We start from the raw sequence: 14310 nt of genomic DNA, 5'->3' as shown, positions 1-14310 counted from the left end.
CCCATTTACCATTGCAACAAAAAGAATAAAATACCTAGGAATAAACGTACCTAAGGAGACAAAAGACCTGTATGCAGAAAACTATAAGACACTGATGAAAGTAATTAAAGATGATACAAATAGATGGAGAGATATACCGTGTTCTTGGATTGGAAGAATCAACATTGTGAAAATGACTCTACTACCCAAAGCAATCTACAGATTCAGTGCATTCTCTATCAAACTACCACTGGCATTTTTCACAGAACTAGAACAAAAAATTTCACAATCTGTATGGAAACACAAAAGACCCCGAATAGCCAAAGCAATCTTTTGAAACAAAAACGGAGCTGGAGAAATCGGGCTCCCTGACTTCAGACAATACTACAAAGCTACAGTAATCAAGACAGTATGGTACTGGCACAAAAACAGAAATATAGATCAATGGAACAGGATAGAAAGCTCAGAGATAAACCCACGCACATATGGTCACCTTATCTTTGATAAAGGAGGCAAGAATACACAATGGAGAAAAGACAGCCTCTTCAATAAGTGGTGCTGGAAAAACTGGACAGCTACATATAAAAGAATGAAATTAGAACACTCCCTAATACCATACACAAAAATAAACTCAAAATGGGTTAGAGACCTAACTGTAAGGCCAGACACTATCGAACTCTTAGAGGAAAACATAGGTAGAATACTCTATGACATAAATCACAGCAAGATCCTTTTTGACCCACCTCCTAGAGAAATGGAAATAAAAATAAACAAATGGGACCTAATGAAACTTCAAAGCCTTTGCACGGCAAAGGAAACCATAAACAAGACGAAAAGACAACCCTCAGAATGGGAGAAGATATTTGCAAATGAAGCAACTGACAAAGGATTAATCTCCAAAATTTCCAAGCAGCTCATGCAGCTCAATATCAGGAACACAAAGAACCCAATCCAAAAATGGGCAGAAGACCTAAATAGACATTTCTCCAAAGAAGATATACAGATTGCCAACAAACACATGAAAGAATGCTCAACATCATTAATCATTAGAGAAATGCAAATCAGAACTACAATGAGATATCGTCTCACACCAGTCAGAATGGCCATCATCAAAAAATCTAGAAACAATAAATGCTGGAGAGGGCGTGGAGCAAAGGGAACCCTCATACACTGTTGGTGGGAATGTAAATTGATACAGCCACTATGGAGAACAGTGTGGAGGTTCCTTAAAAAACTAAAACTAGAATTACCATATGACCCAGCAATCCCACTACTGGGCATATATCCTGAGAAAACCATAATTCAAAAAGAGTCATGTACCACAATGTTCATTGCAGCTCTATTTAACCAGGACATGGAAGCAACCTGAGTGTCCATCGACCGATGAATGGATAAAGAAGATGTGGCACATACATACAATGGAATATAACTCAGCCATAAAAAGAAATGAAACTGAGTTATTTGTAGTGAGGTGTATGGACCTAGAGTCTGTCATATAGAGTGAAGTTAGTCAGAAAGAGAAATACAAATACCGTATGCTTACACGTATATATGGAATCTAAAAAAAAAAAAAAATTGGTCATGAACAACCTAGGGACAAGACAGGAATAAAGACACAGACCTACTAGAGAATGGACTTGAGGACATGGGGAGGGGGATGGGTAAGCTGGGACAAAGTGAGAGTGGTAGTGTCTATATGGACATATATACACTACCAAATGTAAAATAGCTAGCTAGTGGGAAGCAGTCGCATAGCACAGGGAGATCAGCTCGGTGCTATGTGACCAGCTAGAAGGGTGGGATAGGGAGGGAGATGAATGAGGGAAGAGATATGGGGATATATGTATATGTATAACTCCAATTAAAATGTTTAAAAAAATAAATAAGTATAGCATCAGAGAACCAGGTTAAAAAAAAAGGAATACTGTTGTCCTTAAGAAAATAAACTCTTCTGAAGCAGTTTAAAAGCATGTGTTAATAGATAAGTTAGTCTAATGCCATTTACAATTTAAACAAATAATTTGGGTTATCATCTTAGCTCAATTACAATGGTGTTGTTAAACTTTGTTTACAAAATTCAGATTAGTCTTGATTCTGTTCATTTAAAATTGGTAATCTTTTTACTTAAATATACATGGTACTGAATTCCAATTTTTTTAAGCTTATTGTATCAGCTACCAAGAAAATTAGATTGTCTTCCCAGTAAATTATGGGTCTCTAACCCCATTAACAAAGCTACTATTCATGAAGAAAAGATTTAAGCTTGGGTTGAACAGTTTTGTAGGTGAGGATTAAACATGTTTGGCAGACACTTTCAGGGAAGTTTTCTTATTGCAGTCATGGGTGCATGAAACGATGTCTATCAGGCCTTTGTTTCCATTATTTCACCATATGTGAACTTTTTTAAAAGAATCCTTTCATTATTTATAATGTGTTAATGCAGTAGTTTAATGCAGTACAATTCTTTTGAAGGAACACACTGGAAGTTCTTGCAAATATTCAATACACTCATTTAATAACTAAGCTTTTTGTCAGATGAAAGATACCCATTCCTGTGCAGGTTGCATATGTTGTAGTGGGGACATGTACACACTCTTGGAATTTGCCCAGGTGGTCTGTGATGTATGTAATCAGTGGCCTGAAACTGTTTATAGTTACTTTAAAAAAAAAAAGTAAGAAAGAAGATTACTTAATAGAATAAATGAGCATCTGCCCACAGAAGCAAATGGAACAGAATTACATATCAAAGCATAAACACAGATTGCTCTGTGTAGAGAGTACTTTGTTTATTGAAGTTCCTAGGCTTGGTTCATGCCTTTTTGTATCTATTACATTTCATCTGGCAAGCTTTAACATGTATTTTGGTAAATACACAGCTTGCATGTGTTCTTATTACAATTCTATTAGTGATCACTTGATATAATGGCTGCCACACAGGAAGCACTCAGTAACTCAGTAGATGCGCAGTAAATGGACGTGTTGCCCCACACTTCAGGCTTGCTGTCAGCCTGTTTATTTGCCAGTGTGCATTCCTTCCTTAATCTCAAGTAGTCTGTCTTCAGCCTGTCTTACTTTTTGAAAGTTATAAAGGTGACTTCACCATCCATCCCACTGATTTTCTCACTAATCCTTCTCACCTCTCTGTAGCGTGGGAGACTTTGGAACTAATTTATTTGTTCATACATTTATTACTTCAATAAATTATCAAAGGCATTTTGTCATTTTCAGTGCTAGTCTGTAGTCCTTTGTTTTTCTACTTTCTGTTCCTTTTTGTGTCTGATACTGTCTCTCTCAGGCATGTGCTGTCTCTCTCATTGATGCATTTATTCAGACATTCATTGAGCACTTACTGTGTGCCAGGATACATTGATTAATTTCCATTTGAGCTCCCCGTTTCTATTCTAATTCCTCTGTACTCTTTACTTAGTAGGAACTGTCTTGTTGGCTAGGCTTCTTTTTGCTGTGTCTCCAAGGTGCTCTTGCTACAGTTTTCATCCTCACTATTGTCTGAAATTTTCCTTACTTTTTCATTATTATGTTAAGACTGCTATTCTCTGAGAATTTTTTTTCCTCTTCTAGCCCATACTAGTCTCTCATTTTAAAAAATTTGTTCTTATGTCATTAATGAATTAATAAATAATTTTCTCCTTTCAATATTTCATGAAACAATATTCATTTTGTGCCCACCTAGATTATAACATCCTTGGTAGAGACTCTTTTATGCTTTACTCCAGTAATATCTGTACCCCCCACCCCCCCAAATGTTGGCACATTTGGGGGGGGTGTGGGGTACAAAGTATTCTTTGTAGAGAATACTTTCTAGCTAGTTTGTTTTTGAATGATGAAGTACGATGAGATGTGCATTGGACAACAGGACTGAAAGACTCTGCTACTCACTGTCTTTTGTAAATATAGATTTACAGGGGATCTGATTCAACACACTGCATTTGCACTTGTATATTGTGGCAAAGAGATTCTGGTTTTCATAATATTTGTATCCAATACATATTTGTTTAAAAAATGAATCTGAAGTACTATGAACTTAAGAAACTTTTGATGTTTTGTTGTTTAAAGCTTAGAAATATTGGTAGAAGGTAAGATGAGAAGCTTCTATTTATTCAAATATGTTTCAGTACAGATGGCTGGTAGCTAAGGAGCATTTGTTTCTCTGAATACTTACGTATAAATATGTATTGTGTACCAATTTTGCATGACATTATTACAGAGCCATTTTTGGAAAGACTTCGATTGAGATGTGTTCAGGATGTACTTAGGAACATTTAAGGGAACAGATCAGGCTGACAGGAAACTGGAAATGTAGAATTTTTTAAAGCTGGTTGAGAGTGTCTCAAGTGCTAATTCGGGAAGGCATTATCAGCTTATTTCAGGAAATACACATTTAAAGCCTTCACAGAGGGCTATTCGGAGGTGATGCTATATCATTAGAGAGAAAAAGGCTTAGATAGGCACGTGTAGTGTTTGGGCATCTGGAGAAGAAAATCTTGATGGAATTGTCATTGCCCCTAGGTCTGTTTGCCTTTTCCAACAATAAAATGATGTAATCCTTGTCCAAAGCAAAATTTTCAGACAGGTGACAAATGTACCATACAACTAAATAAATATTTATTTCTTTAGAGTTTATGGTTGATTAGAGGATTTTTTTTCATGTTTTAAACTAAATTGTACTAGATGATCATTTCTTCTTTTCACTTAAAATGCACATGTTAGGTTAGAATAATATGTAATAACTTCTTTAGATACTTTGCTTTCAGTTAGTATAAACAGGCAATACACCTGTATATTATTTTGCCACTAATAGGTTTTCTTAACAATGAGAATACTTGAGTATCCTGCTGGTTACCAAACAAAGATAGACATTAACAAAAAACATAAAAGTGAACCTAACATTTAATCAGTTCTTTCAGGTTATTTTGTGTCATGGGGCAAATTATCTAATGAAGTTTTTAAATCTGACGTTTGTTAGTGTTCTCAACTTGAGAATTGTGATATTTTATAATGGAGCTATCTGAGTTGTGCTAGACAAGACCTCACAATGTGATCTGAGTTTGAGGATAGATGGATGTGACTCCCTACTTGCTCTCTGTATTTCATGAAGGGTTTACATGAAGGTTGTAGTTCTCTCTATAGTTTAGCTGACTGCAGGAATTAAATACTATTTATTTTTCTGAAAATAGAATAAAATGGATTATAGTCATATTGTTAAATTCTTATTTTCCTCTTCTTCCATTCTAGATTAAAGAGTCTATTGTTGGGGAAATCAGACGGGAAATTGTAAGTGGACTTCTGGCAGCAGTATCTTCAAGTAAAGCATCTAATTCTAAGCAAGATAGTCATTAAATGGAATTTATAGGTAAATTTTTCTGAATTTCTTTGTTTAGATAAATGTAAATTAGTACTTAGTTTTTAATACTTTTTTTTTTTTAGTATACAGGTCTGTTTCTCTAGCTAAATTTTGATTTATAGAAAGTATGTAATATGTTATCCTGCAGTGTGAAAACCTCTTACAACCTCATTTGAAGTGTAAGCAAGTCAAATCTCATAATCTCAAACCTCCAAGGGATTATTGATATTTTGCCATTTTATTGAAATTTCATTATAGTAAATAAACTCTGGAACTGGGGAAATAGGGACCTTCAAACCTGAGTTTTATCTTGATAGCACTGGTTTCAATGTTATTTCAAATGTACAATTTATGGATCAAGATTTCAAGCCTTAATCATAAATTTCTAGTATCTTTGTCTTTTAAAGAAACCTATCCCATAGGTCCCATATCTAATCATGTCATAATTTATAAAGGAGGATCATATATATATATATATATATATATATATACACATATATATTTATATATATATATATTTTTACAGAATATTCTCATCCTTCCTTTTAAAGACCTTTCAGTAGTAATTGAAAAATGTGTAATGTTCACTTCTCTTTCTTTTTTAAGATTGGCATGGGTCCTATTAGCTGTGTGATATTGGAGTTATCAATGATATACACTGGTGGAGGTGTCATTTGTGCTTCAGAAGATACTTGCTGCTGAGCTGGGCTACTGTATACAGTGTACAATGTTTATTTCTTCTGTGCATATCTTTTTAAAAAAACATAGAAACTTAGGCACTTTGCTGACTTTATTTCTTTTCTAAACTATCAAACTGTAGCCATTTGAAAAGCCTAATATTTATTTGTATGTCAATATTTTCCAATTGATTCCCTAGGAAGAATTTTAAAACTTGAAAACTTCCAGACTTAACCAACTTATAAATAACATATTTCTTCAGACTAGCTTCTTAAAACACTGACCTCTATGAGGTATTTACTGTGCAATAACTGATTCATTTTTTGAGAGCTTGAAACAACCAATGATTTTTCCCTCCACTGCTGTTAATTAGTGTCACTTCCAAGAAGAAAAATTGTTCTCTTGTAAAAATTGCTCTTAATTCTTGAGGAGGTTACTAATAGCAGTAGGATAGAATTTATATGTTACCTAAAACTACTTAATGTTCTTACACTGTAAAGCATTGTTACTTTACCCAAGACAATTGCAATTTTATTATAGCTTATGTAGTTTTTTTTTTTTTATTTTGGAAACATGCCTTAGGTTAAACACTATGTACTTATTGCATTTTCCAGATTTCTTTATTATAAGATGTTTCTTCTTTTAGACTAAATAGTGGAGTATTGCCAAAATAATGGGGCCTGTGACTTGAATGGATAGAAATGAATAAGCTGGTTTTGTTTTTTCAAAATGGAAGTAATTTAGATTTGTTTTTCTCATAATAGATGGTTTTAATTCATTTTTAACCAGTGAGAACTGTTTATGGGAAAAAAAAGGAAGGTAGTTTCCTATTTGGTTTCATATATGTTAAATAAATGTGTAAAGTAACAACCAAATGTTATTAGAATTATTCTTTAGCATTTATAATTTTCAACTCCTATCATATTTCTTTGTGTGAAGTTTTAATCAAAAGTGGTTGAGATGTTAACAGTATACTTTGAAAGAATATCTAAAAGGTTTTAAAAATGTCTGAATTATCACACAAAGGCTGATTTCTAAAAAAAAAAAATTAATAAAGTATTTATTTTGCCTAACATGTTTTTATTGATTTCTTTTCTTGAACCACAACATGAAGAATTTGGATTAGATATGAAGAGTAACAAATAAGGTCCAAAAGAATTGGAGCATATAACCTAATAGGCTAAAATTCTCTTTTCCTCAAGAGGCCTCTATGATGCTTTCAAAAATGGTTAAGACTAGACCACCCTGGAGAAGGAGTGCACACTGATGCCTCTTGGTCTCATCCAGTTCTGTGGTCCTAATGATTACCATCTGAGGCAAAATAAAACTTTTCTTTAAAATGCACTGTTAGACTACAAAGAACAGACATTAAAATATTACCTTAGTCTTTGGCCAAATTATTCAGCAATTTGACTACTTGATTCTCATAATTGCAATGATACATATAAGCCAAACACCCAACATTAATAGTTATACAGATATCAATGATTTTTAACTAATCAGCTTTGTAGCCACTTATAGTTCATTTCTGACAATACAAGATACCCAGAATTTGACAATCAAAATGAAAGGTAATACAACTGGAATAACAGCCTGAGTCAATGGGCAAATCCCTTACACAGTTTATAAGTCAAATAAAATGAACTTCATCTCCTCTTTCCATTCTAAATCTTTGTGTACTTGAACATTTGAAAGCTACTATATTCACGCCACCATGCTAGCTGCTGAAATGAATGAGAGCGGGTCTAGATGGAAGGACAGGACATTTTTTTTTCTTAATGGTAAGTATCAAATGAAAAATATGAAGATCATAAAAAGAATCTGCAAAAGTGTAGCCTGGGGTGGTTGGAGAAGTAAGTCTTCACCAAGAAGATTTGGTTTGAGTAAAGTCTTGAAGAATGGGAAGTGGAAAGGATAGGGTTTAAGTTATCAAGAATATTAGCAAAGGTTATAAATTGAGTTTGAATTACTATATGATTGGCGAAGGCATGTTTTTAAGAGCCCAAGCTGTGTATAGCTTGTACCTATTGTGCTAAGAGCCTGAATGAAGAAAGCATAGAAGGAAAATGAAACTTGAAATGGTGATATGGAAGTTGGGAGCCACTGTGAATGATGTACCATTGACAAAAATGGGCAGCTTCTCAGACTTGAAGTAAGTACTGTTCCTCTAAGAACATTAGGTTGAATTTCTGTAACATTTAAAATAATTGTCTTAGGGCTTCCCTCGTGGCGCAGTGGTTGAGAGTCCGCCTGCCAATGCAGGGGACACAGGTTCGTGCCCCGGTCCTGGAAGATCCCACATGCCGCAGAGCGGCTGGCCCTGTGAGCCGTGGCCGCTGAGCCTGCACGTCCGGAGGCTGTGCTCCGCAACGGGAGAGGCCACAACAGTGAGAGGCCCACGTACCACAAAAAAAAAAAAAAAAATTGTCTTACACCAATTAAGACAATAAATTGTCTTACACCAATTAAGACAATTAAGCTCAGCTGGATGTCTCACCTCTTTTTTTTTAAATTTATTTTTAAAGACATTATTTTTAGAGCAGTTTTAGGTTTACAACATTTAACTTGTTGTAGAGGAAAATAAGAATGCAGTAAAGTGGGGGCTTCCCTGGTGGCGCAGTGGTTGAGAATCCGCCTGCCGATGCAGGGGACACGGGTTCGTGCCCCGGTCTGGGAGGATCCCACATGCCGCGGAGCGGCTGGGCCCGTGAGCCATGGCCGCTGAGCCTGCGCGTCCGGAGCCTGTCCTCCGCAACGGGAGAGGCCACAACAGTGAGAGGCCCGCGTAACGCATAAAAAAAAAAAAAAAAAAAAAAAAAAAAAGAATGCAGTAAAGTGCATGTAAAATGTAAAAAAAAAAAAGTATGTTTCGGGGATTCCTGAAGAGATGGTGTACTGTCCATTCTCCTGACCTGTCCAAATGGGAGTGTAGTGCTAGCTGGGAGAATAAAGCAGAACTGAAGCACAGTTTCTTGTTTTTGTTTTTCTTACCTTTTCCTGGAAAGGAAGAATTGATAGCACTTAGGAAGTCGGAAGACAAAATATTCTATCTTATAATTAAATTAAGGATCTAAGTTGTAGTAGGTTATGTATGGCTGTTAGAATCATTTATGAATATTGAAAGCATTTAGTTAACACTCTAGCTGCATTCTAAATGTACAAAGTTAAGATGTCTTACCTAATTAATAGCTCTCTCCTGTACAGTTTTTTATTTCCATTTATTACTGTTAGGTGAGGCCCTTCACCTTTTTTTGTTCTCATTTTCACAACTGATGCTCTGTTTCTCCTAATGAATAAGTAATGGCTTGTGTACAGAATGTTTTGTGCCCAGCAACAAATCAGAAATGTACTCAAAGAAACATGTCAAACAAATGCCAGGGGCCATTTCCTCCAGTAGGATATCCCAATGGAGGCTAAATCTTTTGTGTACGATTAACTAGTTTACGTGTTCACTCTGTTCACTCAAAAGGTTGCTGGATACCCACACTTTTTAAGGTTCTGAGTTTGGGAAAATGGAAATATAAAGAATGAGTTAAGAGCATGTTTTAAGGAAAGTTAATAAAGTACATTGTTTAGACCTTTGAAAGGATCAATACATTTAGGAATTGTCTCTTTTTGTCCATTTTTTAAAAAATCTAAAGCGTTCTTTAATGGATAGAAAAGCATATTAAATGTAGGTAACATGAAGTTGGAATGAATAGGAAAGCAATTTGAAGAGCAGACTTCAGAATAACTTAGAAGTGGAACTGAACAAAGAATGTTGCTTTATTTTAGAAATAAAAATATTTGAAGTGATGACAAAATATTTTAAATAAACTGATTAACCTCTAGGCTTAGAAGAAAAAAACTGAAGGAAACTTGAGAAGTTACCTTATATATACTACTTAAGAGGAGATCACACAACTATAGATAAAACATGCATTTTGTAAATATTTCTATGTTCTTGTGGTTTTATAGAACCTACATTCTATACTTTTGATGCCCCTATTGATTTAGATTTACAAAAATGTCCCTTGAATCAGCCTTGATGTCATAAATACACTTTTATGGAATTAATAAAAGTAGTATTGAATGACAAGTGTACTCAATTTGAACATTCAAATGATATGCAACAATATAATATTTTAAAACAGATTCACGTTTTATACTAAATTATTTTTGGTTCTTGATTCTAATATGCATAAATCTCTTAATTTTCCTAAGAGAGCAACTTGACAGTGTAACACACTTTACAAAATATACTTTATAATTTTATGCCTTTAAAAATATTGGGACTTTCCTGGTGGTGCAGTGGTTAAGAATCCACCTGCCAGTGCAGGGGACATGGGTTCAATCCCTGGTCCAAGAAGATCCCACATGCCACAGAGCAACTAAGCCCATGCGCCACAACTACTAAGCCTGTGCTCTAGAGCCCGCAAGACACAACTACTGAGCCCACATGTCACAACTACTGAAGCCTGCATGCCTAGATCTCGTGCTCCACAAAAAGAGAAGCCACCGCAATGAGAAGCCCGCGCACCACAACAAAGAATAGCCCCCACTTGCCGCAACTAGAGAAAGCCCGCGCCCAGCAACCAAGACCCAACGCAGCCAAAAATAAATAATTTATAAAAAATATTATTAAATGTCATGTTTGGCTTCATGAAATATAGAAATGTAAATGCTACTTTTTGTTCATAAATATACCTATTTTTTCCAGTGTAATTATGCTTATAGCTAGTAATAGTAGTGTTTTTGTTAAATAAAAGTGGTTAAGTATCACTCTATTTCTACAGGTACTTTCTCAGAAAGCAACGTACTAGATCACTAGAAAGGGTAACAAAATATTTAAAGAGGGCTAGTATATATGAGATTCATGCAGTCATTGACTTGACAAGGTTGTACATGTTTCTAGTGGTTAAGGCTCAAGCTGGGTTCAGATGTCTGCTACGTAGAACTGGGATGGTAATAATAGTACCTCTTTCATAGAGTTGTTAGTATGAATATAAATGCACTTGGCACAGCTCAATAAGATTTGTGGTGGTGGTGGTGGTGGTAATGATGATGGGTAGAAACAGGGTAACATGTAGATGAGGTATGGCAAATTAGGCATTATGTGGAAGAGAGAACCTGAACTTCTAGATCCAGGTCTGAACCATTTGTCTTCATTGTGGTCTTTCAAGCAGTAGAACTAGGGACTGGCAAAGGACCCTGACTCTCCTGTTACATGAAAGGTGGAGATACTGAGTTTCCATTTTCAACAAAGAAATTTTGTTCTTTGGAACAAAAAAATTTTCTAATGGAATACCACTTAGAGTAATGCTTCTCAAACTTTAATATGCATAGAAATCAAATCACCTGAGATTTTGTGGAAATAAAGATTCTGATTGAGTAGGTCTGGGTCCTACTTTCTGGGGTCCAAATTTCTGCATTTCTAGAAGCACTCAGGTGAAATTGATGCTTCTAGTCCATGAACTGTACTTTTAGTAGCAAGGATTTAGATTAGTAGGTCTTACTACCTGTCTGCCAGTTACTTCAAAGGGAGAAATTTGGTAAGCAGGAAAAGGAATTTTTATCTTCAAGGAGATGTCATCTTAGAGGCCCCCTTCAGGAAACTTTTCATTACGCCCAAAGTTAAAATTAAGAACAAATGTATACGAAAACCAGAGAAAGATACTACCAAAAAAGAAAATTACAGGCCAGTATCTTTGATGAATACAGATGCAGAAATTCTCAACAAAATATTGGCAAACCAAATCCAACAACACATAAAAAAGATCATACACCATGACCAAGTTGGATTCATCCCAGGATCACAAGGATGGTTCAACATACACAAATTAATGTGATGCACCACATCAACAAAAGAAAAGACAAACACCACATGATCATCTCAATAGATAAGAAAAGGCATTTGATAAAATTCAATATCCATTCATGATAACTTACCAAAGTGGGTATAGAGGGAACATATCTCAACATAATAAAAACTATTTATGACAAACACACAGCCAATATAATACTCAACGGTGAAAAGCTAAAAGCTTTCCTGCTAAAATCTGGAACACGACAAGGCTGCCCACTCTCACCACTTCTATTCAGCATAGTATTGGAAGTCCTAGCCATAGCAATAAGGCAAGAAAAAGAAATAAAATGTATCCAAATTGGAAGGGAAGAGGTAAAATTGTCATTATATGCAGAAGACATGATACTCTATATAGAAAACTCTAAAGACTCCACACACAAACTACTAGAACTGATAAACAGATTTGGCAAAGTAGCAGGATACAAGGTTAACATACAGAAATCTGTTGCATTTCTTTACACTAACAACAAAATATCAGAAAGGGAATGAACAAAAATAATCCCTTTTTAAGTCACACCCAAAAAAATAAAATACTTAGGAATAAACCTGACCAAGGAGGTGAAAGACTTAATGCTGAGAACTATAAACATTAAAAAGGAAACTGAAGATGATTCAAAGAAATGGAAAGATATCCTATGTTCTTGGATTGGAAGAATTAATGTTGTTAAAATGGCCATACTACCCAAAGCAATCTACAGATTTAATGCAATCCCAATCAAATTACCCATGACATTTTTCACAGAAGTAGAATAATCCTAAAATTCATATGGAACCATAAAAGACCCAGAATTGCCAAAGCAATCCTGAGGAAAATGAACAAATCAGGAGGCATAACCCTCCCAGACTCTAGACAATACCACAAAGCTACAGTAATCACATCAGCATGGTATTGGCACAAAAACAGACATATCAATCAATGGAACAGAACAGAGAGCCCAGAAATAAACCCACACACCTACGGTCAATTAACCTTTGACAAAGGAGGCAAGAATATACAATGGGAAAAAGAAGGTCTCTTCAGCAAGTGGTGTTGGGAAAGTTGAACAGCCACATGTGTATCAGTGAAGTTAGAACACACTCTCGTACCATACACAGAAATAAACTCAAAATGGCTTAAAGACTTAAATATAAGACATGACATCATACAACTCCTAGAAGAGATCATAGGCAAAACATTCTCTGACATAAATCATACAAATGTTTTCTTATGTCAGTCTCCCAAAGCAATAGAAATAAAAACAAAAATAAACAAATGGGGCCTAATCAAAACTTTTGTACAGCAAAGGAAACCATAAACAAAACAACAACTTAGAGAATGGGAGAAAATATTTGCAAATGATGAGACTGACAAGGGCTTAATTTCCAAAATATAAAAACATCTCATACAACTCAACCTCCCAAAATAAACAACTCAATTGAAAAATGGGCAGGGGCTTCCCTGGTGGCACAGTGGTTAAGAATCCACCAGCCAACGCAGGGGACACGGGTTTGAGCCCTGGTTTGGGAAGATCCCACATGCCACGGAGCAACTAAGCATGCGCGCCACAACTACTGAAGCCTGAGCACCTAGAGCCCGTGCTCTGCAACGAGAGAAGCCACCACAATGAGAAGCCTGCACACTGTGACAAAGAGTAGCCCCTGCTCACTGCAACTAGAGAAAGCCTGCGTGCAGCAAGAAAGACCCGATGCAGCCAAAAATAAAATAAATTAAAAAAGAAAAATGGGCAGAAGACCTAAATAGACATTTCTCCAAAGAAGACATAAAGATGGCCAACAGGCACAAGAAAAGATGCTCAACATTGCTAATTACTACAGAAATGCAAATCAAAATTACAATGAGGTACCACCTCACACCAGTCAGAATGGCCATCATTAAAAAAATCTACAAATAACAAATTCTAGAGAGGGTGTGGAGAAAAGGGAACCCTCCTACACTGTTGATGGGAATGCAAATTTTTACAGCCACTAAGGAACACAGTATGGAGGTTCCTCAGAAAACTAAAACTAGAATTACCATATGATCCAGCAATCCCACTTCTGGGCATTATCCAGACAAAACTGTAATTCAAAAAGATGCATGCACCCCTATGTTCGTAGCAGCACTATTCACAATAACCAAGACATGGAAACAACCTAAATGTCCATCGACAGATGAATGGATAAAGAAGATATGGTGCATCTATACAATGTAATACTACTCAGCCATAAAAAGAATGAAATAATGCCATTTGCAGAAACATGGATGCAACTAGAGATTATCATACTGAGTGAAGTAAGTCAGAAAGAGATAGACAAATACCACATGATATCACTTATATGTGGAATCTAAAATATGACACAAATGAACCTATCTATGAAACAGAGACAGAATCACAGACATAGAGAACAGACTGGTGGTTGTCAAGGGCTGAGGGAGGGATGGAGTGGGAGGTTGCGGTTAGCAGAT

At 35.6% G+C, this 14310-nt stretch overlaps 1 protein-coding gene across 5 annotated transcripts in view; it reads left to right on the top strand.

Annotated features, from left to right (window-relative positions):
• ITPRID2 (ITPR interacting domain containing 2) overlaps positions 1-7095 on the top strand; it is a 38919-nt gene extending 31824 nt beyond the window's left edge. For 2 of the 5 annotated variants that reach the window (XM_032637073.1, XM_032637075.1), the window contains exons 17-18: positions 5233-5350; positions 5948-7095. In XM_032637073.1, coding sequence (XP_032492964.1) covers positions 5233-5337 — 105 coding nt within the window. In that variant the 3' untranslated portion in view covers positions 5338-5350; positions 5948-7095. The remainder of the gene's footprint in view (positions 1-5232; positions 5351-5947) is intronic. The other 3 variants (XM_032637074.1, XM_032637076.1, XM_032637077.1) reach the window with 2 other exon arrangements.
• Positions 7096-14310: the final 7215 nt, after the last annotated feature.

Source organism: Phocoena sinus, chromosome 7, assembly GCF_008692025.1.
Source record: "Phocoena sinus isolate mPhoSin1 chromosome 7, mPhoSin1.pri, whole genome shotgun sequence".
Classification (NCBI taxonomy): domain Eukaryota; kingdom Metazoa; phylum Chordata; class Mammalia; order Artiodactyla; family Phocoenidae; genus Phocoena; species Phocoena sinus.
Note: the sequence above shows the minus strand (reverse complement) of the source record. Positions and strands in the feature narration are given on the sequence as shown.